Below are 25,102 nucleotides of genomic sequence, written 5' to 3' on the forward strand. Positions count from 1 at the left end.
GATGTTGAGAAACTGGAGGACACCCAAAGGAGGGCAACTAAAATGGTGAAGGATTTGGAAATCACAATGGGACATCCTCAGTGCTTCAGGCAATGAGCATCAGCTGCCCTCGGTTCGCCTCTGACATCTTCCTCCTCCATATCTTTAATTTCGACACCATCCACTTCATAAGGTCCTTTAATTCCTTTATGTCTCCCTCCATTCGATAAACGTCTACCTGGGGTTCTTCTGTGCTGGGGCGGCTATCAAGCGACTCCCCCACTGCCAGGTCCCAGGCTGTCACTCTGCCCCCCGACGGCCTTCCATTCCCCAGTCTGGGGCTGGAAACCCAAATCCTCCAGTGGTGGCCTGGATGGTGTGAGCTTCAGGAGGTTTCCCAGTCTTGGGCTTGGCCCTAGTTCCTCTGAAGAAGGCACCTGCTCCTCCACCACCGGGATCTCCAGAACCACTGGGTTCCCCAAGAACTCTTCTTGTTCCTGGGTCTCCATTGGAGCTAAAACTGTGAGACTTTGCAAACAGTGAGATCTGGAGTCAGTCCTGTGCTCAGAAAATAAAACTCATTTGAAACAAAAGAAGCTTTATTGATGAATCTAGGCAGAAACATCCACTAACACCTTTTTGCAAAGTCTGAAGTCCAAAGGTACTTGCTCAATCCCTCCCTAAGCCAGCCCCCAATTCCCAAGCTAAAGCAACACAAGCGGAGGTTGCATAGATACCAAGGTTGTGTATACTTCCCTTCCCTTCTCCCAGACAGCCTCACCTTGAAGAGCGATGTTCCCAAGCCAGCTTCACTCCGCCTTGATAACCATCTACAGCTGCAACCCCAGCCCCTCTCCAAATACCCTGCTTAATCTAAAAGCCACTCCATCTGCCCTTCTATCATTTTCCATTACGGGCTTTCTATAACCCATCACTCTACACTGCCTACTATGGACTGCAACTATAACTCCTACTTTAATAACCAAACCCTAATATTTTTACCCTTTATGACAGAACTCTGACACACAATGGGCCAGTCTCAATCCTTCAGGGACACACCACCAGTTTGAAGTGACAATTCTCCCATCTCAATCGTTCAGGCAAGGAGCATAAGCCTGAGGTTGCAATGGGTCAGTCTAAATCTTTCAGGTAAAGAGCACCACCCTGAAGTCACAATAGTACTCTCTCAATGCTTCAGCCAAGGAAACTCAGGCTGAGATCACAATGGGCCAGTCTGAGTGTTTCAGGCAAGCAGCATCAGCCTCAGGTTGCAATGGTCACATCTCAAACCTTCAGATAAGCAGTATTAGCCTAAATTCACAATGGTCCCATCTCATTGCTGCAGGCAAGGAGCATCAGCCTGAGGTCGCAATGGGCCAGTCTCATTCAGGTAAGGAGCACCAGCCTGAGGTCACATTATCTCATTAATACCTTTATTTATGCATCTATTCATTTAGGGATTCATGTCATAAGGGTTATAGGTTTAGGTTTAGGTTAGAGTTAAGATAGATGGGATTTATGGTGGGTTAAAATAATATGTTTTAATATGTGCTTTAATAGAAGATACTAGAAAGAGGTAGAGAGATCATGGCTAAAGAATGTGCTTCTTTGCTAGGATTGGAATGTGTGGGAATCACTCTTCTAACAGAGGCTTGAGTTTAAAAGACTGGTCTCTGGAAAAGGAGGGGAAACATAGAGAGTTAAGGATATTTTTATATTATATTATGTTGCTATGGGTTTAGGCATATTATATTTTCATGTGGTATCATATTATGTGGAGATTGATAGGGTTTTATATTATAGATAGCTATATATATTGCTAAGCCATAATGCAAATTAAAACCATTGTGTGGCTGAGTTCTGTGGTCCAAGGCCACAGGTGCAGTGGTTGAGAAAAGGCACATGAGAGCTTCATTGCTTTTAGGAAAGCTGCCAGAATCCCGGATGGGAGGACACTGCACCTAAAAGGGCGGGAGAACGCTGTGCGGGAAAGGGCTACCCGATTAATTAGCTTCATTGGTAAATGGAGTGAGGTGGATGCATATGGTTATAAAAGGGATATGTTTATACCTTCTTTAATTCCTGACAAAAAAGTCACTTCCATTACTTCTTCTTCAATAAAAGCTATTCCTTTTTCAAAGTACTGCCTTTTGTGTTGCAAGATGGGCTGCAATTAGGACCCTGACAGATATCTCTCTCCCCTTCCATTCACCCTTCTATCCCAAAAGGGCTGGAGAGCATACCAAACCAACCATGTGTAATGCCAGGTCAGTCAAAAATACAACGCAGATAGTCTAGGATCTCCTACTGGACGAAGAGGCTGACCTGGCTTGTTTCAAGGAGACCTGGCTGGGTGATGATAGCTCAGCCACCTGGGATCAGGCCTTACCAGCCGGGTTCTCCGTCAGTGAGCAGGTAAGGGGACATCATTTTGGTCCATAAAGACAATCTTGCCTTGAGTAGGATACCTATCCATATGATCGACCACATCAAATGTATTTGCCTCAGCTTAAAGACTAGGCGAAGTCTAGGGATTCTGTTGGTTTAATGTCCACCCCGTTCCTTAACAGACTCCCTAGCGGAGCTGACACAACTGGTCTCTGAGATGCTGCTGGAGTCACCTAGGCTTTTGGTCCTGGGCGACCTCAACATCCCCCTCGAGGCCCCTCCTCAACATGCGCAGGATTTGCAAGGGCCTCTCTGCTGCTGCTGCTTATTCCACTGGTGGCCTTTGCGGGAAAGGAAGGTATGCGCTGGGGATTCAGCAGTCTCCCCTTTCTTCCCTTCTTTCTTCCTTTGAGGAGACTCCAGGCGAGCCCAAGGTGCAGAGCTGGACTCAGGAGGAAAAGGCAGGAAAGGAAGGCTCTGCTTTGGAAATAAAGCTCTCTCTGTGTATCTTCTATGTTTGTGTTTGTGTGTGTTTGCCTCTGCTGTTCTTATGGCTGGGAATGGAACAGAAAACTGAGGAGGGAATAAAGGGTCAGTTTAGCACAAATTCACAACTTCTGTGCATTTAAGAGTCCAGTGTGTTGAAATAGTAAAGAACTTTATTGAGAACACAGAGTCAAAAATTCAGTGGTTAAGCCAGAACTGCCCATTCCAAGCAAACAATACATTAAAACCCCAAACACCTAAAACTCCTCCCTCTTCCAAGCCTAGCTCCCCCCTCCAATTCCTACAGTCTATGCCCCACAGGTAACAAGCCCCCCTTTGCCATCCCTAGAAACTAGCCCTTTCTGTTAATACCAGCCTCCGACTTTCTTCAGCCAACATCCCACACAATGCAAAAGCTATCATTCCCATAAATATTCTAGACAGCTGCAACAAATCCCAGCCCCTCATCTAGCTAACCTATACCATGACCCACAATCCCCGGCCAAATATACAACCCATAGCAACTATCTATACTATTAGCAAATAAAACCTAAACTTAACAAAATACAACTTTAAAACAAACAGACATATGGACAGAGAAACCTTACAAACAAAATCACAAGGGCCTTTTCTTAGCACCGTTGGATTGAAAATATTTTATATTCCTTACTGACAAAAATAATGTTAGTTTACTGCTGAGATTTGTGTGGCTTCTCTCCTGTGTGGACTCTCTGATGTGTCACTAGGCTTGACCTCTGAGAAAAACATTTCCCACAGTGCTGGCATTTGTATGGCTTCTCTCCTGTGTGGACTCTCTGATGTGTCACTAGGCTTGACCTCTGAGAAAAACATTTCCCACAATGCTGGCATTTGTATGGCTTCTCTCCTGTGTGGACTCTCTGATGTGTCACTAGGCTTGACCTCTGAGAAAAACATTTCCCACAGTGCTGGCATTTGTATGGCTTCTCTCCTGTGTGGACTCTCTGATGTATCACTAGGTGTGACTTCTGAGAAAGACATTTCCCACAATGCTGGCATTTGTATGGCTTCTCTCCTGTGTGGCCTCTCTGATGTGTCACTAGGTCTGACTTCTGAGAAAGACATTTCCCACAATGCTGGCATTTGTATGGCTTCTCTCCTGTGTGGACTCTCTGATGTGTCACTAGGTCTGACTTCTGAGAAAGACATTTCCCACAATGCTGGCATTTGTATGGCTTCTCTCCTGTGTGGCCTCTCTGATGTATCACTAGGTGTGACTTCTGAGAAAAACATTTCCCACAATGCTGGCATTTGTATGGCTTCTCTCCTGTGTGGACTCTCTGATGTGTCACTAGGTGTGACTTCGAGGAAAAACATTTCCCACAACGCTGGCATTTGTATGGCTTCTCTCCTGTGTGGACTCTATGATGTATCACTAGGTGTGACCTCCGAGGAAAACATTTACCACAACGCTGGCATTTGTATGGCTTCTCTCCGGTGTGGACTCTCTGATGTTTCACTAGGTCTGACTTCTGAGAAAAACATTTCCCACAATGCTGGCATTTGTATGGCTTCTCTCCTGTATGGACCCTTCGATGCATGACAAGGATTGACTTGTAAGCAAAATGTCTCCCACAATGCTGGCATTTATGTGACTTCTTTCCTGTGTGGATTCTCTCATGACTCAAATATTTTTCTGTAAAGAAGCACAGTGACAGATAAGACTGAAAATCAGCGTTAAGAGAGGAGGGTGTTACCCATGATTTAGGCCTCATTAACCCCTCCTTATTAGAGATTAAATTAAGAGAGATACTGTTAGTAACCCAAGGATGACCGTACTACTTATGCCCCTAAATCCATGGAACAATTGTATCCTTATTTATAGGAGTTAACAAAGAAGAGATTGGAGGGGGACTTAAGGGAATCACTGGAAGCAGATAGTCAGAAAAAGGAATGTTGCAAAAATATTCTATTAAACATGTGGAGAAATAGTTTGATTGGCAAGTGGCATTATATCCTGTGAGACTGCCATAAAGTCCTGAGTCAGAGACCAAGGCATGATGGAAGCTAACTGCAGAGGTCCCTTCATGCTGTGTGGCACCAGGAGATGACTCACAACCAATACAGTATACAGCTCACATGTGGATTGGTGTGGATTAGAGTTGTGTGTACAAGGGATGGTGAAGTTGATGGAAGTCGGAGAGGAGAGCTTGCAAATAATTGTATTATTAGGAGCAGGTAACTGTTAAAGTTGCCAGATATTGTGCATCTGCGATTATTTGTAGCAGATTTTTTTTGGAACAGATGTAGAAATACCCATGAAATATCTTGAAATAATTATGACCAAGAGTCAGGTTATTACATTTTTATACAACTTCCATTTTGGAATTAATAGGATTGTATACGGTGTTTTCTGCACTATATCCATTTGACTGTTCTGTTTTATATGAATCATTTTAGAAGTTTGAAGTTAATGAGTGGGTTGCCACTATAAACACTATAAACACGCCATGTGCAGCTTGTATTCTGCTTGAAATGTTATATAACTCAGCTTGGGAGATACTCGATTAGGATACAACTTTCTAAGCAACCGTGCCAAAGCTACTATTTTAAGTCTATATTTCTCAAAGTTATTTGGGACAATTTTTACCTGCCAGGTTTAGGATTTCATTTTATGGATTGATGTTTACCCTTATTGCTACAATACAAATTACTTCTTGTGATGCTTTGTGTGTTTTTCAAGCTAGGCGATCCTGGCTTTGCTCCTGCCTTCCCCTCCTGGATCCCAGAGGCCTGATCCCCTTCCTTTTCTCCCTCCGCTCTCCAACCCTGCCTCTTGCCCATCTGCACTGCTTTACCATTTGACCTTCAGCAACTCTTCCCTGCCTTTCTGTTTTTCACATTGCCTCCATCTCTCTATCACAGATACACACCCACAGAGTGTGATGAACAAAAGGGACACTTTGAGGCTCATTTCTTGAGAAAGGCAAGACAATCATTATACAACTAATGCATTAGGAAAGGCAGAACAAGGAGTCTGGGACCTGGTTTCTGATGTTAGTGAGGGTCAAGTGTGAGGGATGAGCCTTAAAACAACCTTAAGGCATCTCTAAGACAGGGATGAACTACTGTTGGGAAGTGGGGTGGTCACATTGGACCCCAGGGGATCTCAGGGGAAACCCCAAATTGTGTTGCCTAAAAATATGGTATAATGTTTTGCCCCTCAATATCCCACAGCATCCCTTTGTGGAAGTGGAGGCCATTTTGCCACTGTTGGGCCCTCTCTGATCCATTGCAGGGCCAAGGGAGGCCTTTCTCCCCATGAAGCCTCTCCAGAGCCTCAAAAGGCTGGAAGAGGGGCCACAAAAGCCAGGAAACTTGCTCAGGAATGGGCTGAGGACCATTTAGGGGCAAAAAGCATTAATCTCCATGGCTCCTTCCCACAAAATTCCAGAATTGGCAGTTTAGGATTGGATATTGAGAATCCTTACAAAGTGGAGAACAATAGTGCCTCGCTAAAACTAGAAATTCCAAGATTCCACAGGAAGTTGTTATGATAATTAAATTACGTGTGAAAGGGAACTAGGAATGGTAGTAGAGCACAAGTTGAACATGTGTCAACAGTGTGATGCAGCAGCTAAAAAGGCCAATGTGATCCTAGGCTGTATCAATAGGATTATAGTGTCAAGATCAAGGGAAGTAATAGTGTCACTCTATTCTGTTTTGGTCAGGGGTCACTTGCAATAATCCTGTGTCCAGTTCTGGGCACCACAGTTCAAACAGATGTTGAGAAACTGGAGCATGTCCAGAGGAAGGAAACCAAAATGGTGAATGGTCTGGAAACCATGCTCTCTGAGGAATGACTTAGGGAGCTGGGTATGTTTAGCTTGGAGAAGAGAAGGTTAAGAGTGGATATGACAGCCCTGTTCAAGTATTTGAAGAGATACTGAGTATGCAGCAAGCTTGCTTTCTGCTGCTCTAAAGCAAAGGACACAGAACAATGGACGCAAGTGTTAGGAAGGATCGAATCAGAGGAATTTAATTAGCTCAAATTTACAAGAGGCGTGTCCTAACAATGCACGCAGCAGATTGGGTCCCTATGTGTATACCAGAGGTCATATAGTCCAACCCCAAGAAACAGAGACTGCAATGTCAATGAGTTGCAAATAAAATATAAACATATATTAAAGCCACACAACCAAAAAGGTATCACACATGCACACGCACATTCAATGCTAAAGCAAGGGAGGGGAAGAGTTGGGGGTAAAGGAGAAAGGATAGAGGCACCATTGAAATATTTACCTTAGGAGTCTTCTCCAAGCGACAGATGTGAGGGATGTTGGTAGGTGAACATGGCAGTGGGGAACAGAAAGCAAGCGGCAACCGCGATGGCTAGGAGCTAAGTTCCAGCGGGCTAAGCTAACAAGAGGCCCGAAAGAGACAGTGGGCTTTGGCTTGCCCAAGTGATTTCAGCAGGGCACAGTGCCCAAGAGAGCTCCGGAGCGATTGCTCGACAGAGTTGAGGTTTGGAACTGTAGCTCCGAAAGCCCAAAGGAGGGCTGGAATCTGGGTTTTATTTATACTGCGAAATGTATCCTCAGGCTATAGCTACCTGCGGAACAAAGGTCTTCATGGCTATCTATTGACTAAGACTAAAGTTAAACAATGGATACACAAAAGGGTCTGCCACTTCTTTGGGAGAAGACTACTATGTAGATGGCTGGGTACTTAATACCATCAATAGGTGAGGCAAACTTCCTTTGTCCTCATTCAGGTTGCCTGCGACAATGGCAACTCCCAGAACTGGTTTTAAAGGTTTAAATCTACCTTTCTGCTTTAGCCATGGCCTACTAGGCTTGTCTGGCTACGTGGTCAGCTCGCTTTTGGGTTAATGACGGCTGTGATGGGGTCAGTCAGGGGTCATGATTTTTGATCGCTTGGTACCCAAAATTTATATAAATCCAAACTCGATCACACAAACCACAGGAAAAAAGGTTCCACCAAAATATTAGGAAGAACTTCCTGACAATAAGAGCTATTCAACACTGGAATATACCCCATCAGAGCATGGTGGCATCGCATTATGGTTATTATTATTATTATTAATTTCAAATTAATGGTCATGGAACAATGGATGCAAGCCACAGGGACAAGAGATTCCACTTAAGCTTTAGGAGGAACTTCCTGATAGTAAGAGCTCTTCAAAAGTGGAATATACTCCCTCAGAGTTTGGTGGAGTCTCTTTCTTTGGAGGTCTTTAAACAGAGGCTGGATAGCCATCTCTTGGGGGTGCTTTGAATGTCTATTCCTGCATGGCAGAAGATTGAACCGGATGGTCCTTGTGGTCTATTTCAACTCTTTGATTTTATAATTCTAAAGTGGAATCATAGCACTCTGACAGTGAATTACGAAAGGGACCTCAGTCTTCAAAGGAAGTGAAATGGATTCAGGTTCCTTACCCACAGAGGCTACATTTCCATAATTCTCCATCATCACATAACTGTACATCAGTCTCTGTTTCTTCGTTAACAGTTTCCATTCCTCCTCAGTGAAATATACAGCCACATCCGCAAAGGTCACCTGCAATAGAAAATAGCCTTATCCAGAGAGTAACTAAGCAAAAGGGGAGGAAAGCACATGGTGCATTGCAAATATTATTTCAACACTTCAGAATTCAGTCCAGGAAATAAACTTTAAATTCTGCAAGAAAGCAAAAAGCTACAGCCTTTGAGATCCAGTTTGTCTCGAATCATTTCAATATAATATACAATATGATAAACAATATAATTTCGGCCATTTCTGGAATATTATTGATTGATTAACATACTGGCTATTCCAACATGTATATTAGTTTTCATTTAGCCATATTTCACCTAATTTCAGAGGCAAATTTCATTTTTAAAAAACAGTTCTGGGGAGTACTCTGGGCTTCAGGGCCACTGGGCCCACCCTCAATTCAAGTCCAGAGATATTCTTCCATATCATCCAGCATTTCACAGATGGGGAAAGCACCACACATGTGGACAATCAACACCAGAAGTCGGTCAAGATGGCTAAAGTTGTTAATGATAAAGATCACACAAGCGAGAAAGGGTACAGCATTTTGCTTTTGGCTTAGACTACTGGCAAGGGCAAGACCCTGCCCCCTTCTCTCCTCCCCTCTCCCCTCTTTTGCATTGATGGGCTGTAGACTCTTTTGAACCTGGAATGCACTTTGCAGCAACTGAACTGACCTGAGGAGAAAGGAGGAAATGGGAGGAGGAGAGTGAAATAGGACATTTCCTAAGCCCCTGAAAAAATGAGGAGACAGAGGATTAACCAGGACTCTCTCTGCCAAACTGGGACAGTATCTTCTCCGCTTGCTTTCATGATCCAGCCCAGACACAGATAAAACGAATAGTCAGGATGGCAACTTACCAAAGAGCTGTTAACCCTCGGCAGCCTCTTTCTGTCGGAGCCCAGCTCCGTCTGCTTGGCCTTTGTGTTGGCCATCAGGTGGGCAGGGGGATCCTGGTGGCCCTGCACTTTGGTCACTTCCAGCAAACAATGTCCCAACGCTGTGTACAAGGGAATCGCGATGAAGTTCCTGAGAAAAAAGACCAGGGTAAGGCTTGGTTTAGCGAGAAACCCTGCAGCAGTCAAAGACACAGAGAAGAGCATCCTGCTGATGACATACACAGGTAACATATGCCTCTTTTGGGCCGATGTAGAGGTGACCATCCCCTTCCTCCCTCTGCACCAAACAAACCCCCCTGGACCTAGCCCAGACTCACTGCAGCTCCCCTACACAACACTTACTCCATGCCTTGTGAGAGTAGCTGGGGATCAGGAGATGGGGAATTGGAAAGGGTCCTGACTATGTCCTCATAGCTGGATGTGAAATGAGTGCATTATCTGCTGAAACCTGCAGAGGTCCACAATGCCCTCAGAGGAAGATTTCTTAATTTGGTTCTGACTATAGAAACACAGCTGGATGCTTCTCTAATACCTCACACCAACACTCTCACCAGGCATGGAATGGGTATGCGGGATGGCTTCCACAACTGTATGGTAGGACCTGGGTCACTGAATGGCCAGTTGTAGTCTGATTCCACTCGGAGCAACACTGGAGCATAGAGGGTTTTGCTGGGTCAGGCTGTCTGGCCTGGTGGTTCCTCATTCTCCCAGTGGCCAAACCGGCAGAACTCTCTATGCTCCAGTGTTGCTCTGGGTGGAAAGGGTCTACAAATGGTCCTTCCCCAGGGAGGCCCCTGGTCAAGAAGGGCAGGAAAGGAGCTCTCTCTTCTCAGGTTGCTCCCCTTCTATGGGATCCAGCCCTTCTCCCAGGATCAGGGGGCACCAGAGGATTGAGCTGATGGAAAGGGAGCACCCAATTCCCATGGCAGCCTTCTGCATGCAGAGAAGTCACAATTCTGAGAGTGTCTCTGCCAGTGTGGAGAGTGCCCATTTTCCACACTGTTGCCTGTCCATCTTGTCTTGGGAATATCCTGTTCCAGCCACATGCAGGCCTAAATCCTAGCCTGTATCCTATGCCTAGTCCTGATCAGAGTAGAATCACTGAATCAGTTGGATTTATCTATATATTGACTCACCAGTCACTTATGGATTCAGTGGGTCTACTCTCTAGAGTTAACCAACAGGATTCAGGACTCCTCAGATTTTTAAATGCAGGAATGCAAATTTTTCATGCTATGTCATCATCACTGATGAGAATTTGACTTCTCTTTCACACAGAGGAGGAGGGGAGGGCCTGCTTTATGTCCCAGGTGGAGAAGCTCTAGCTCTTGGGCTGGATGAGACATGAATTACCTTACAGATCTAATCCATGCCCTCCCATCATCATGGCCTCCTTCCCATTTAGACACTGGCCAAAATAATTACTTTATTTCTGCAAATGAGACTATTTTTCTAAACTTAACAGACTGGATTTGGGGCTTTATTCCTGCAAAGCATGGGCTCAGTCTCTCAGCTGCAACCCTTCCACACAATCCTGGTCTAAAGCATGTAAACAAAGATCCTCTTTCAGCTCCAGGAATAGAGGCCTACCTTGAGTACAAAGACACAGATGCTAGCAGCCCCAGAAAGGCCTCTCCTGCAGTCCTTTATGGCCGGAGCTTCCAGGGTCAGAGGCCGTCTCCTCAGCCGTAGAAAAGGGTTGCTCTGAGTGCGAAGGAGGAGGAGGTCCAAGGGCTGAGGGAGGGAAGGCAATGGGGAAAAGGTCAGGGCCAATAGCCATAGAGGGAAAAAGGGGACGCCTAGGAAACTCCTCTGAGTCCCAGCCCTAGAAATGAGTGGCAGGAGTGAGTCCAGGGGGCTGAGGGCGTCTCCTTTCCCAAAGGGGGAGGAAAGGACCGGTGGACCCTCCCCAGCTAGGGCCCAAAGGGAGGGTATCTTCCCCACCTCTCTCTCCCAGCCCCAAAAGCACAGCATCCCCACTGGCCCTGAGTCCATGCCTCCTCTTCCTCAGACCCCAACAGACCCCTTCCTTCCTTTTGACCCAAGGAGCCTGGCCTCCTTCTGACTCTGGAGACTCAGGGAGACAAAGAGATACCTCTGTTTAACTGAGGCCTCAGAGAAGGTTCTGGAACAAAGTGGTCACTGTAACACAAAATGGCCAGGGATGGTGGGAGGGACTGGGGTTCCAGCCAAGCAGGGCCAGGGATGGTGGGAGGGACTGGGATTGCAGCCAATCAGGGCCAGGGATGGTGGGAGGGACTGGGATTCCAGCCAATCAGGGCCTGGGATGGTGGGAGGGACTGGGATTCCAGCCAATCAGGGCCTGGGATGGTGGGAGGGACTGGGATTCCAGCCAATCAGGGCCAGGGATGGTGGGAGGGACTGGGATTGCAGCCAATCAGGGCCAGGGATGGAGGGAGGGACTGGGATTCCAGCCAATCAGGGCCAGGGATGGAGGGAGGGACTGGGATTGCAGCCAATCAGGGCCAGGGATGGTGGGAAGGACTGGGATTCCAGCCAGTCAGGGCCAGGGATGGTGGGAGGGACTGGGATTCCAGCCAGTCAGGGCCAGGGATGGTGGGAGGGACTGGGATTCCAGCCAATCAGGGCCAGGGATGGTGGGAGGGACTGGGATTCCAGCCAATCAGGGCCAGGGATGGTGGGAGGGACTGGGATTGCAGCCAATCAGGGCCAGGGATGGAGGGAGGGACTGGGATTGCAGCCAATCAGGGCCAGGGATGGTGGGAAGGACTGGGATTCCAGCCAGTCAGGGCCAGGGATGGTGGGAGGGACTGGGATTCCAGCCAATCAGGGCCAGGGATGGAGGGAGGGACTGGGATTCCAGCCAATCAGGGCCAGGGATGGTGGGAGGGACTGGGATTGCAGCCAATCAGGGCCAGGGATGGAGGGAGGGACTGGGATTGCAGCCAATCAGGGCCAGGGATGGTGGGAAGGACTGGGATTCCAGCCAGTCAGGGCCAAGGATGGTGGGAGGGACTGGGCTTCCAGCCAATCAGGGCCAGGGATGGTGGGAGGGACAGGAATTGCAACCAATCAGGGCCAGGGATGGAGGGAGGGACTGGGATTCCAGACAATCAGGGCCAGGGATGGTGGGAGGGACAGGAATTGCAACCAATCAGGGCCAGGGATGGAGGGAGGGACTGGGATTCCAGCCAATCAGGGCCAGGGATGGAGGGAGGGACTGGGATTGCAGCCAATCAGGGCCAGGGATGGTGGGAAGGACTGGGATTCCAGCCAGTCAGGGCCAGGGATGGTGGGAGGGACTGGGATTCCAGCCAGTCAGGGCCAGGGATGGTGGGAGGGACTGGGATTCCAGCCAATCAGGGCCAGGGATGGTGGGAGGGACAGGAATTGCAACCAATCAGGGCCAGGGATGGAGGGAGGGACTGGGATTCCAGACAATCAGGGCCAGGGATGGTGGGAGGGACTGGGCTTCCAGCCAATCAGATCCAGGGATGGCGGGAGGGACTGGGATTCCAGCCAATGGCAGCCCCTGGGAGTGTCCTTAGGAGGCAATCATGTGGAAACTACATATCATAAAAATGTTCTAGCAGAGTTTCTCTCTGACATTTCCCCATCATCTGAGGCTGCCATCTTCAGAGAAGGAAAATTGGGGATATATATATACTGTGTGATCCTGGGAATGCAGGAGTGATTTGCATGTGTCTTGTTCTGTGCTGAAGGCTGGCCTCAGGCTGGGAGGCTAATGCAAAAGAGGATTAATGTCTGCTAATTGGTGATCATTATCTGCTGGGAAAGCCCCTGACTCTGAATGGTTTCCCATTTGCATTTGCTGAGCCCTTATTTTGCTATTCCTCAGGACTGGTAGAAACATTTGTTCACTTTATGGGTTGCCTCTTTCCGGTTGCAATTGTCCAGGTGTTTGTGGATCTCAATGGCTTCCCTGTGCATCCTGACATGGAAGTGGTTGGCATGGTCCAGAACTTCAGTGTTTTCAAACAGTATTTTATGCCCAGGATGGTTTGTGGCATATTCCTGTACAGTTGATGGTCCCTATGTAGACTTGTCTGCAGCTGCATGGTATGCAGCAAACTCCTGCGGCTGTGAGAGGGTCTCTCTGGTCCTTTTTCCAGGCAAAGCATTTTTACAGGCAAAGCATTCTCTGAAGATGCCAGCCACAGATGCTGGCGAAACGTCAGAAAGAAACTCTGCCAGAACATGGCCACAGAGCCCCCTGAAAACCCCACAAAAAACTTTTTATGACAGCCATGAAAGCCTTCGACTTTACATATCATAAAAACATCACAAAGTATAAACATTCCAGTTACAGTAATCGCAGGGCAGATATGCTGTTATGACTGGAAGTAAACACATATGCAGTTATAAATATATATACACACTGATGTTGAACAGAACGTGGGCGGTGTATACATGTGCAGGTGCGTCCATGTGCATGCTTATGTACCCGTATATTTCTCCATGCGTTTGCTTAAGTTTAAATTGTACGCAAGTAGAAGAGTATATATAAATGTGTGTGTGTGTGTGTGTGTGTATATACGTGTGTGTGTGTGTGTGTGTGTGTATATAATCCAACATATATGTGTACATGTGCTTGCATCTCTCTCTCTCTCTCTCTCTCTGTGCATATATATATATGTGTGTGTGTGTGTGTGTGTGTGTGTGTGTTTAAATACGTGCGCATACACATGCACACGTTCTAACAGGTATCTATGGATATGTATAGGTGTATCTATGGATGTTGTATGCAAGATCTATAGACTTGAAACATTATATATACATATATACAGTGGACCCTTATTATACGCTGGGGTTTGGTTCCAAGATCTCCCGTGTATAACAAAATCCGTGTATGCTCAAGTCCCATAACATATAATGACATAGCAAAATGGTGTCCCTTATAAAAAATGGAAAATCAAGGTAAATGTATACTTTTTTGGAACATTTTCAAACCGTGTATGCTTAAATCCGTGTATAAAAAATCAGTGTATAAGAAGGACCGACTGTATATATATAGGTTCATAAAGGTATAAGTCTGAGTGGTCTTAGATAGAGATGCCTCCACATATATACATATATGAATATGCACAAACACACATGCACACATCCATCTGTTGTTGTCCATTGTTCTGGTCCGTTGTTCCAGGTGATGCTGGAGAAGACGCCCTGCCTCCAGCGGAACCAGAGGCTGCAGGCGATGAGGAGAGAGACTCCTTGCCCAATGCATGGCTCACCTGGAGGCCCAGCACCAGGAAGGCCAGTCCCCCCACGTTCACAAAGGCCCCATTCCCACTCCCTCATTTGCCCTGGATAGAACTGGGCAGATCCAGGTGCCCCATATCGAATCTCCCCAGAAACAAGTTCCTACTACCCTATACCTCAATCGGGGTAATGTACCCCCTGAACTTGATTCGATCATGACCGGGGCTGAGTTCATATTTGCCGGCAACAGGGAAGAGCCTGTTGTTTTCAAAAGGAAAGGGTCCATAGTCCGCTTTCAGAAAAAACGCACTAAGGGGGATTTGCCCTGGATCTCTTGTGCAAGCCCCTGACAGAGTTGTGTTAAAATTGGTGTGAGTGTGAACTTCCAACTTTTAAACTGGTTTGGGAACCAGGGTAAAATGTAGTCTGAATGGCCTTATATTTAAGGGTGAAGGGAGCAAGAAACAACAAACAAAGTCTAAACACTTTCTTTGACCATTGCAGCGTTGGAGCGTGTCGCCACCCTTGAACTGTCAATCACTCAACTGCAGCAAGGCCAGGAGCAGCAAAGAATGTGGCTATACAACTCCGTGTGTGGCGTTTCCAACAACAATGATGTGGGTCTTCCTTTTCTTATTTTCAAATTTCTTATTACACTGGGATATTACCATGATAGTATTTAAATTACCAAATATCGACCAAATATTAACTATTAATTTAACGGGATTTTATTACCCTTTTCTTCAAATGTTTTAAGACAACTCCATTCCATTTCTAAATCTTCTTTTGATTTCCCTCTGAGTAAAGCAGATACTACATCCATATTTCTAGCTTCATATTTCTTAATCAACCAATCTTCGATAGAAGGATTAATTGTAGATTTCCAAACTTGAGCAAATAAGATCCTTGCACATGAGACCATATATAAAACAATTCTATTGTATTTTACTGACTTGATGTTGTGTGTCATGTTTAGTAAAAATAAATTGGGTTCAAAGGGAATATTTATATCCAGAATGTTTTGGATGCTTCCATGAATCCTTTGCCAGAATCCTTTAATGCATGTCCACCAATATGAAAGAAGCTTCCCTCTGGTTCCCCGCATTTCCATCACTTAGTATTGCCAGCTTTGTATATCTGGTGGATTTCTGGGGGGTTAGATACACCTGTATAACATTTTGATATAATTTCATTTATAGTTTTGGCACATAGTGAATTTATTTGTTCCTTTCCAAGATTTTCCCCATTCCTCTATACTTATAGTTTTATCTATATCACGTGCCCATCTTACCATGCTGTGTTTAATAATTTCATCTTCTAGATCTCTTTCTTTGAATAGTTTATAATATTTGATATGTGTTTGCCTTTTTTGTCCATCATAATTTTATCTATTTCATTGTTATCCATCGTTAACCCAAGAGATTTATTGTCTGCCTTAAAATGATTGTTTAATTGGTTGTATAAAAACCAATCCTTCATGTTTCCTTTTTCATTAAGTTCTTCCATAGATTTTGTATTGTATTTTCCTTCTGGTGTTTGGTTTATTAAATCTCCATATCTTAGCCATGGAGTATCTTTGTTCTTTGTTCTATTGTAATAGGCTTCTTGCAGTGACACCCAAAATTGATGTCTCATTTTATACCATACTTTAAGCAATGATCTTCTTATAACATGATGGTTAAAAGTATTATCATCTTTTGGTTTTGTATACCACATATATGCATGTATACCAAGATTCAGGTTAGCTTTTTCTATATTCAATAAATTATTGTTTTCTAATTTGAATCATTCTTCTAGTCATTTGAGACAAGCTGCATAATAATACAGCTTAAAGTTTGGTAAGTTACATCCCCCCTTGAAGCAAAGATCATTTACTAAGGCAACCATAACAGTTTCGACTCCGTATCCCATCCTGAGGCCAGTTTGAAATGGGTCCAGATAATCTGTTTCATCCAAGACCGCTTGGAGATGAAGAGCAACTGCCCTCTCAATCATATTGTTTAGAAATGGGAGACTGGTCTGTAATTGTTCATGTCCAAGGGATCTAGGGAGGGCTTTTCCAGAAAGGGCCGTAGCACCGCTTCTTTTAAGCATGATGGAAAATAGCCCTAACTAAGAGATGCATCTATGATATATCTCAGGTGATATAAAAAGGGCAAGGGTCGGGAGGGCGAGTTCTCCTCTTCACACTTCCAAGGAGCTTGTCCACATCCTCAGTACTCAGATTCAAATTGATCCAGTATGATCTTACTCATGGACACCTCACTTACAGCCTCTGCAATAATGCTGATGTCCAATTTGGCTCTTATCTGAGAGATATTATCTGTGAAATAGTCATTTAAAGTATCATAGTGAGCTGTGGAAGGCTCTAATAATGGGTTCCGGGAGGAAGGTGCCTGATACAGGTCCCAGATCCAACCCCCCCCCCCCCGACTTCGGCAGTCCCTTTATGCTTCTCTTCCCTTGGCACTTTCATTCCTTTATTCCTTCCTTCTCCTCTTTTAACATACATTGCTTCAAGGGGGTCCAAGGCCCTTTCAGCGTGATCCCAGAACCATGAGATTCCCCCAAATGAATGAGGGCTCTCCCCACTTCCCACCCTCAGAGCAGCTTCAGGGGCTGAGAGTCTGCATGCGCAGATGCCCCAAAGACCCCTTCTCAGCATGCGCAAGGACCGTAAGGCCTTTGCTGCTGCTGCTGCTTATTCCGCTGGCGGCCTTTGGAAGAAGGGAAGGACTACGGCCTTTTTTCCTTCCTTCCTTCCGGAATGGAGCCCAAGCTGCGGAGCTGGACTCAGGAGGGAAAGGCTGGGAAGGCTCTGCTTTGTACATATAGTTCTGTCTCTCTGAGTATATATGTGTGTTTGCCTCTGTTTTTATGTCTGGGAATGGAGCTGAGGGCTGAGGAGAGAAGAAAGGGTACATTTTGTGCAAATGCAGAATTTCTGTACACCAATGAGTCCAGTGTGTTGAAACAACAAAAACTTTATTGCAAACACATAATCAGAAATTCAGTGTTTAAGTCAGAGCTGCCCTCCCCAAACCAAACATTAAAACCCCAAAACCTAAAACATCACACTCGTCCAAACCTGGCCCCCACCTCCAATTCCCACAGTCTATGTCCCACAGATAACAAGGCCCCCTTTGCATTCCCACAAACTAGCCCTTTCTGTTAATACCTGTCCCCAACTTTCTTCAGCCAACATCGAACAAATTCCAAATGCTATCATTCCCATAACTATTCTAACCAGCTGCAGCCAATCCCACCCCTCTGTTTAACTAACCTATTCCACCACCATGATCCCCACTCAAATGTATAAACGAAAGCAATAATCTATAATAAAGGCAATTAAAATAACAAAATATAATTGAAAAACATAAACAAGCATATGGACACACAAACCTAACACACGAAATCACAAGGGCTTTTTCTTATCACCACAAGATTTAAAATATATTCTTTGTTTTGTTTCTTGATAAATATAATGTTAGTTCATTTCTGGAATTTGTGTGGCTTCTCTCCTGTGTGGATTCTCAGATGTGTCACTAGGTTTGACTTATCAGAAAAACATCTCCCACAATGCTGGCATTTGTATGGCTTCTCTCCTGTGTGGACTCTCTGATGTCTCACTAGGACTGACTTCAAAGAAAAACATTTCCCACAATGTTGGCATTTGTATGGTTTCTCTCCTGTGTGGACTCTCTGATGTGTCACTAGGTGTGACTTTGAAGAAAAACATTTCCCACAATGCTGGCATTTGTGTGGCTTCTCTCCTGTGTGGACTCTCTGATGTCTTTCTAGGTTTGACTTTGAAGAAAAACATTTCCCACAATCCTGGCATTTGTTTGGGTTCTCTCCTGTGTGGACTCTCTGATGTGCCAATAGGTATGACTTTGAAGAAAAACATTTCCAACAACGCTGGCATTTGTATGGCTTCTCTCCTGTGTGGACTCTCTTATGTGTCACTAGGTTTGACTTTGAAGAAAAACATTTCCCACAATGCTGGCATTTGTTTGGGTTCTCTCCTGTGTGGACTCTCTGATGTCTTTCTAGGTTTGACTTTGAAGAAAAACATTTCCCACAATGCTGGCATTTGTATGGCTTCTCTCCTGTGTGGACTCTCTGATGTGCCAATAGGTATGACTTTGAAGAAAAACATTTCCAACAACGCTGGCATTTGTATGGCTTCTCTCCTGTGTGGCCTCTCTGATGTGCCAATAGGTGTGACCTCTGAGAAAAACATTTCTCACAATGCTCGCATTTGTATGGCTTCTCTCCTGTGTGGACTCTCTGATGTGCCAATAGTTGTGACTTCTGAGAAAAACATTTCCCACAATGCTGGCATTTGTATGGCTTCTCTCCTGTGTGGACTCTTCGATGCATGACAAGGACTGACTTGTAGGCAAAACACTTCCCACAATGTTGGCATTTGTATGGCTTCTCTCCTGTGTGGACTCTCTGATGTTTCACTAGGTGTGCCTTTGAAGAAAAACATTTTCCACAATGCTGGCATTTGTATGGCTTCTCTCCTGTGTGGACTCTCTCGTGAGTGACAAATTCTTCTGTAAAGGAGGACAATGACAGACAAGACTGAATGTCAATGTTAAGAGAGGAAAGGGTTACCCCAAGATTTAGCCCCACGTTTATCCCTCCTTATTTGAGATTAAATTAATAATGTTGGTGTGAGTGAACTGAACATGACCCTGTTCTGGATGCCCCAAATCCATATAATGACTGTATCCTTACTCAGAGCTACCAAAGAAGAAATTGAAGGGGAACTGTCATGAGGAAATCAGTAGAAGCAGATAGTCAGGCATTTGAAAAATATTCCAATATATATATGTAAAAATACTTTGATTGAAAAGTGGCATCATTTCCTGTGAGACTGCCATAGAGTCTTGAGTCAGAGCACATGGCATGATGCAAGCTAACTGCAGAGGAAGCTTCATGCTGTGTGTCACCAGGAGATGACTCACAACCAATACAGTATACAGCTCACATGTGGATTGATGTGGGTTGGAGTTGTGTGTACAAGAGATTGTGAAGTTGATGAAAGTCAGAGAGGATAGCTGGTACATATTTGTTTTCTATTGCAACTCAAGCTAAAGAACCTCCAAGGACTTGGAGGAAATCAACTGGGTCTGTGAGTTATTTTTAAGCGTGGAAAGTGGTTAATGCATTGCCAATGTCTATATCTGGAGATTTGCTACTGTACTCTGCTATGTTATTATTGAACTCTGGGAGTGTCGCCTTCAGACTGTGCTATACATTGGCTTTGAATGGGACCAGAATTCAGAGCCAAGGACCTGAGAGCCGATGTGATAATCCTTTTTGGCTGAAGTATTTCCACCAAGCACCCATTTCATTTATTTCAATTTCAGACAATTCTTTCCCCACCCAAGAAACATGCTAAAGCAATTCCAAGTTATGGAACAACTTGCCGGAGGAGATCCGTCTTAACACCACCTTGGATGCTTTCAAGAAAGGACTTAAGACGGATCCCTTCCGGCAGGCTTACCCAGCTGACCTCTTGTAAAGAACTTAAGGAAAAATCCCACTTCTTATCACAACTGTGCATTTTAAATGATGTTTTTATTTGTCCCAAATTGAGTTTTAAGCGTTTTGTTGTTTTACTGTGTGTAAATTGGATGCTATTGTTGTTTTGTGGCTATTTTACGGTTGTAATACCGCCTCACTCCATTGAGAGAGGCAGGTAAATACAAATAAAACTTATTATTATTATCAGTATAATCTGTGAGGTGGGTGGCTGCTTCCCAATCCCCAAGGCCCCTCTCCTGGCCCTTCCCAGAGGTCCCTTTCTCTCCACACAGAGCTAGGAAATCCTGGCTTTGCTCCTGCCTCCCCCTCCTGGCTCCCAGAGGCCTAGAATCATAGAGATGGAAGAGACTACAAAGGCCATCCAGTCCAACCCCATTCTGCCATGTAGGAATCAAAGCATCCCTGACAGATGGCCATCCAGCCTGTGTTTGAAGATCTCTAAGAAAGGAGACTCCACCTAAATCTCAGAGGGAGTTTGTTCCATTGTCGAACAGACCTTACTGTCAGGAAGTTCCTTCTTATGTTGAAGTGGAATCTCTTTTACTGCAGTTTGCATCCATTGTTCCGTGCTCTAGTCTCTGGAGCAGCAGAAAACAAGCTTGACATTCCTTCAAATATTTAAACAAGGCTATCATATCACCCCTTAACCTTCTCTTCTCCAGCCTAAACATCCCTAGTTACCCAAGTCGTTCCTCATAGTTTCCAAATCCTGCACCATTTTAGTCGCCCTCCTTTGGACATGCTCCAGTTTCTCCACATCCTTTTTGAATTGTGGTGCCCAGAACTGGACACAGTATTCCAGGTGGGGCCTGACCAAAGCAGAATACCATGGCACTATTACTTCCCTTGATCCTGGCACTATACTTCTATTGATGCAACCTAAAATCGTATTGGCCTTGTTAGCTGCCGCATCACACTGTTGACTCATGTTCAACTTGTGGTTTATTTGGACTCCTAGATCGCTTTCACATGTAGTTTCATTCAGCCAGGTGTCCCCCATCCTATATCTGTTATTTCATCTCCCTCTTAAGCCCGATCCCCTTCCCTTTCTCCCTCCGCTCTCCAACCTTCCTTCTTGCCGATCTGCACTGCTTCAGTATTTCACCTTCACCATCTCTTTCCTGCCTTTCTGTTTTTCACATTCGCTCCTTCTCTCTATCACAGACACACACCCATTTATGTGATGCATAAAAGGGACACTTTGAGGCTCATTTGTTGAGAAAGGCAGGATAATCCATATACAAATTAGTGATTGGGAAAGGCAAAGCAAGGGGGCTGGGACCTGGACTTGTTTTGGTGAGGATCAAGCACCAGGGAGCAGTATTAAGACATCTCTAAGACAGGGATGGGCTACTATTGGGGATTGGGGGCGTCACATTGCCCCCCTGGGGATCTCAGGGGCAACCACACATTGTATTGCCTTAAAATAGAAATAAAGTTTTGTGCCTCAGTATCCCATTGCATCCTGTTTGGGAAGTGAAGCAGAACCTCAAAAGGCTGGAAGAGGGCCAAAAAAGGAAACATACTCAGAGACGTGCTACCATTTCAATGAGAAATGCATTACTGGTAATCTCCATGCTGTCTTCCTCCAAAATTCTAGCATTGGTGTGATATCTGGGGGCGGAACTAAGTTTCAGAATTAAAAAGTCCTTTGCTTCCACCAAAAGGTTTATTGAGAAACTCAGGCAGAAGCGTCCATTAATAAGTCTAAGCTGTCTCTGAAGTGTCTAAACCTTTTCCCTCTGTCATTAACTACCTTCACACTCCTCCCTTTTCCTCCCCTTCAGCCCCTAACCAGCCCGGCTGCCAAGGTACCTCTTGCCTTCTTCTTCCACTGTTCACATACGCCACTCACCCGTGGAGCATGTCTGCCACCCAGAGTTCACAGACCAGGCAATTAATAGCCTCCACAACTGCCACCCTTCCCTGAAGCCATTCTAGTCCCCAATATCCTTACCAACTACTTAAAACTACTATCGTTTAAACGACTAACAATTTCTCCCTAAACCCCAAAAACATTCTGGATGAATGACAGAAGCTGGATTTGGCAATTGGCAATTTACAATGCGGTATTTAGAATCCTTATAAAGTGGAGAGCAATAGTGCCTCACAAAACTACAAATTCAGATATTCTACAGGATGTTGCTATAACAATTAAACTACATTTGAAAGGGATCTATGACTCCCAGTAGACCAGAAGTTGAACTTGGGCAAAAGTGTGATGCGGCAGCTAAAAAGGCCCATGTGATTCTAGGCTGCATCAATACGAGTATAGTTTCTAGATCAAGGGAAGTAATAGTGCCACTCTATAGAGCTTTGGTCAGGCTTCACTTGGAATAATCCTGTGTCCAGGTCTGGCCTCTGAAATTCATAAAGGATGTTGACAGGTTGGAACATGCCCAGAGGAGGGCAACCAAAATGGTGAAAGATCTGGAAACCATAAAGCCCTATGAAGAGTGGCTTAGAGAGCTGGGTATGTTTACCCTGGAGAAAAGAAAATTAACAACAAATATGATATCCATGTTTAAATATTGGAAAGGGTCGTTTTGAGGATGAACCAAGCTTGCTTTCTGCTGCTACAGAGAAAGGAGACACCACAATGGAAGCAAACCACAGGGAAAGAGGTTCCACCTAAACATTAACAGTAAGACGTATCAGACAGTGCAATATACTCCCTTAAAATTTGGTGGAGTCCTCTTCTTTGGAGGTCTTTAAACAGAGGCTGGATGGTGTTTGGAAATGTATTCCTGCATGGCAGAAGTGGGTTGAACTGGATGGCCCTTGTGGTCTATTCCAACTCTATGATTCTATAATGCTAGTGGATTCAGGTTCCTTACCCACAGAGGCCACGTTCTCATAATTCTCCATCATTATATAATTGTACATAAGTCTCTGCTTCTTCGTTAACAGTTTCCATTCGTTCTCCGTGAAATATACTGCCACATCCGCAAAGGTCACCTGCAACAGAAAATAGCCCCCATCCAGAGAGTGACTAAACAAAAGGGGAGGAAAGCACATGGTGCATCCAAATATTATTTCATCACTTTAGAATTCAGTCTAGGAAATAAACTTTAAATGCCATCAGCCAGAAAAAAGCTACTGCCTTTCAGATCCAGTTTGTCTTTAATCTTTTCAATATAATATACAATATAATTTAGGCCATAGCTGGGATGTTGATAACGGAGTAGGATACTGACTGTCCCAAAATATATAGTACATTTAGCCATAAAAGAATTATGGTGCTTTTAGCCATTTCTTGCCACATTTCGGAGGCAAATGTCATTTTTATAAAGCAGTTCTGCGGAGCACTCTGGGGTTGAGGGTCATTGGGTCCACCCCCAATTTATATCCAGAGACATTCTCCCATAGCCCCCAAAATTTCTTAGATGGGAAAAACAAGACACATGTGGACAAGCAACCCAGAAGGCAGTGAAGATGGCCAAAGTTGTTTATGAGGAAGATCACACAAGCTAGGAAAGGCTCAGTAGTTTGCTTTTGCTTCAGCCTCCTGGGAAGGGCCATATCCAGTCTCCCTCTTTCCTCTCCTCTCCCCACTTTTGAGCTGATAGGCTGTAAACTCAATTGCACTCAGGAACTGAAGTGAGCTGAGAAAGGGGAAAGTGGGAGGAGGATAGACCAACTGGGACATTTTTAAAAGCCCCTGAATAAGTGGGGTGACAGAGGGTTAACCAGGACTGTCTCTGCCAAACTCGGACAGTATATTAATTGCTTCCTTTCATAAATTGGCCCAGAAGTGACACAGATGAAGCTAATAGGATAGTGACTCACCAAAGAGCTGTTGTACTTCAGCATCCTCTTTCTGTTGGAGCCCAATTCCCTCCGCTTGGCCTCTGTGTCGGCCATCAGGTGGGCAGGGGTCCTGGTGGTCCTGCACTTGGGTCACTTCCAGCAAGAGAGGCCCAAAGCTGTGTCCAAAGAGGCTGAGATGAAGTTCCTGAGAAAAGGGACCAGGGTTAGGATTGGCTTGACAAGAAACCCTGCAGCACTGAAAGACACAGAGAACAGCATCCTGCTCATGACATACACAGGTGGCATATGCCTCTTTTGGGCTGATGCAGAGGTGGATATCCCCTTCCTCCCTCTGCACCAAACGAAGCTTCCCAGACATAGCATAGGTGCACTGCAGCTCCCCTACACAACAGATACTCCATGCCTTCTTAGAGTGGTTGGAGATTAGGGGGTGGGGAATTGGAGAGGGCCCTGATTATGTCCCCATAGCTAGATGTGAAATGAGTGTATCATATATAAATAAATAAATCATCTGCTGAAACCTCCAGAGTTCCCCTGTGCTTTTCCCCATCATCAGCCCTTTTCCCAAGAAGGCTGCATCTGCACTATAGAAATAAGGCACTTTGACACCGGTTTAACCACTCAGTGCTATGGAATCCTGGGATTTTACATTCTCTGCCAGAGAGTTCTCATGCCACAAAAAACTACAAATCCCAAGATTCCACAAAATGGAGCCAGGAGAGTTAAAGCGGTTTCAAACTGGATTATTTCTCCAGTGCAGATACAGCCTGAATCGGTTGTAAAAGGGTAGAAGTGCCCAAGTCTTGTTTAATTCTTGGTAATATGTGTTATTCTGGTCTTTCTTCTTCCTTCTTGCCTGAAAATCTCTCAATAAGAAAACTGGTAAGACTTTTAAAACCTCCCAAAGGAGCCACTTTTGGCCTTTTTTGGGGGACTAGCCTCCTTTTAGAATCCAAAGCCCAATGTTTGTGAAGAAGAAGAATAAGGCTTGTATTAAAACTATTCTCCCCATTTCTCATCTCTTTTAAAACCCATGTTCCCCAGAAGGAGCAGAGCTGTGTAATAAGAAAACCCTCTCAGAAAAGAGACACAAAAGACACACAAAGAGACACACTTCCTTCCTTTTGGCCCAAGGAGCCTGGCCTCCTTCTGACTCTGGAGCCTCAGGAGAGAAAGAGAGGCCTCTGTTCAACTGAGACTCAGAGAAGATTCCGGAACATTATTCCCAACAGTCACAAGCAGCACAAAATGGCCGCCAGAACACAAAATGGCCACCAAGACA

The 25,102-nt window shown here is 45.0% G+C and overlaps 2 protein-coding genes across 2 annotated transcripts in view; both read right to left on the reverse strand.

The window, feature by feature from the left end:
- Nucleotides 1-3,008: 3,008 nt before the first annotated feature.
- Nucleotides 3,009-9,324, reverse strand: LOC149301644 (uncharacterized). The gene is made up of 3 exons (XM_089484338.1): nt 9,250-9,324; nt 8,292-8,412; nt 3,009-4,528 (listed from the first exon to the last, which is right to left on the reverse strand). The coding sequence occupies exons 1-3, from the start codon at nt 9,322-9,324 to the stop codon at nt 3,543-3,545; spliced, it is 1,182 nt and encodes a 393-aa protein (XP_089340464.1). The 3' UTR covers nt 3,009-3,542.
- Nucleotides 9,325-14,660: 5,336 nt separating this feature from the next.
- The window catches only part of LOC149301645 (uncharacterized), a 337,309-nt gene continuing 326,867 nt past the window's right edge, over nt 14,661-25,102 (reverse strand). Inside the window, exons 2-3 of the mRNA XM_089484339.1 lie at nt 18,299-19,052; nt 14,661-14,748 (exon numbers count right to left, since the gene is read on the reverse strand). Coding sequence (XP_089340465.1) covers nt 14,661-14,748; nt 18,299-18,873 — 663 coding nt within the window. The 5' untranslated portion in view covers nt 18,874-19,052. The remainder of the gene's footprint in view (nt 14,749-18,298; nt 19,053-25,102) is intronic.

Source organism: Sceloporus occidentalis, unplaced genomic scaffold, assembly GCF_023333645.1.
Source record: "Sceloporus occidentalis isolate IW3139 unplaced genomic scaffold, rSceOcc1.0.p SCAF_21, whole genome shotgun sequence".
In the NCBI taxonomy this organism is placed as follows: Eukaryota; Metazoa; Chordata; class Lepidosauria; order Squamata; family Phrynosomatidae; genus Sceloporus; species Sceloporus occidentalis.

Excerpts from the sequence above, each read along its gene's own strand:
- LOC149301644 (XM_089484338.1), bottom strand. The coding sequence starts at position 9,324 with ATGGCCAACACAAAGGCCAAGCAGACGGAGCTGGGCTCCGACAGAAAG. Across the intron at positions 8,413-9,249 it reads CGAGGGTTAACAGCTCTTTG|GTGACCTTTGCGGATGTGGC; the intron begins GTAAGTTGCCAT and ends TTTCTATTGCAG. Across the intron at positions 4,529-8,291 it reads TGGAAATGTAGCCTCTGTGG|AAAAATATTTGAGTCATGAG; the intron begins GTAAGGAACCTG and ends GCTTCTTTACAG.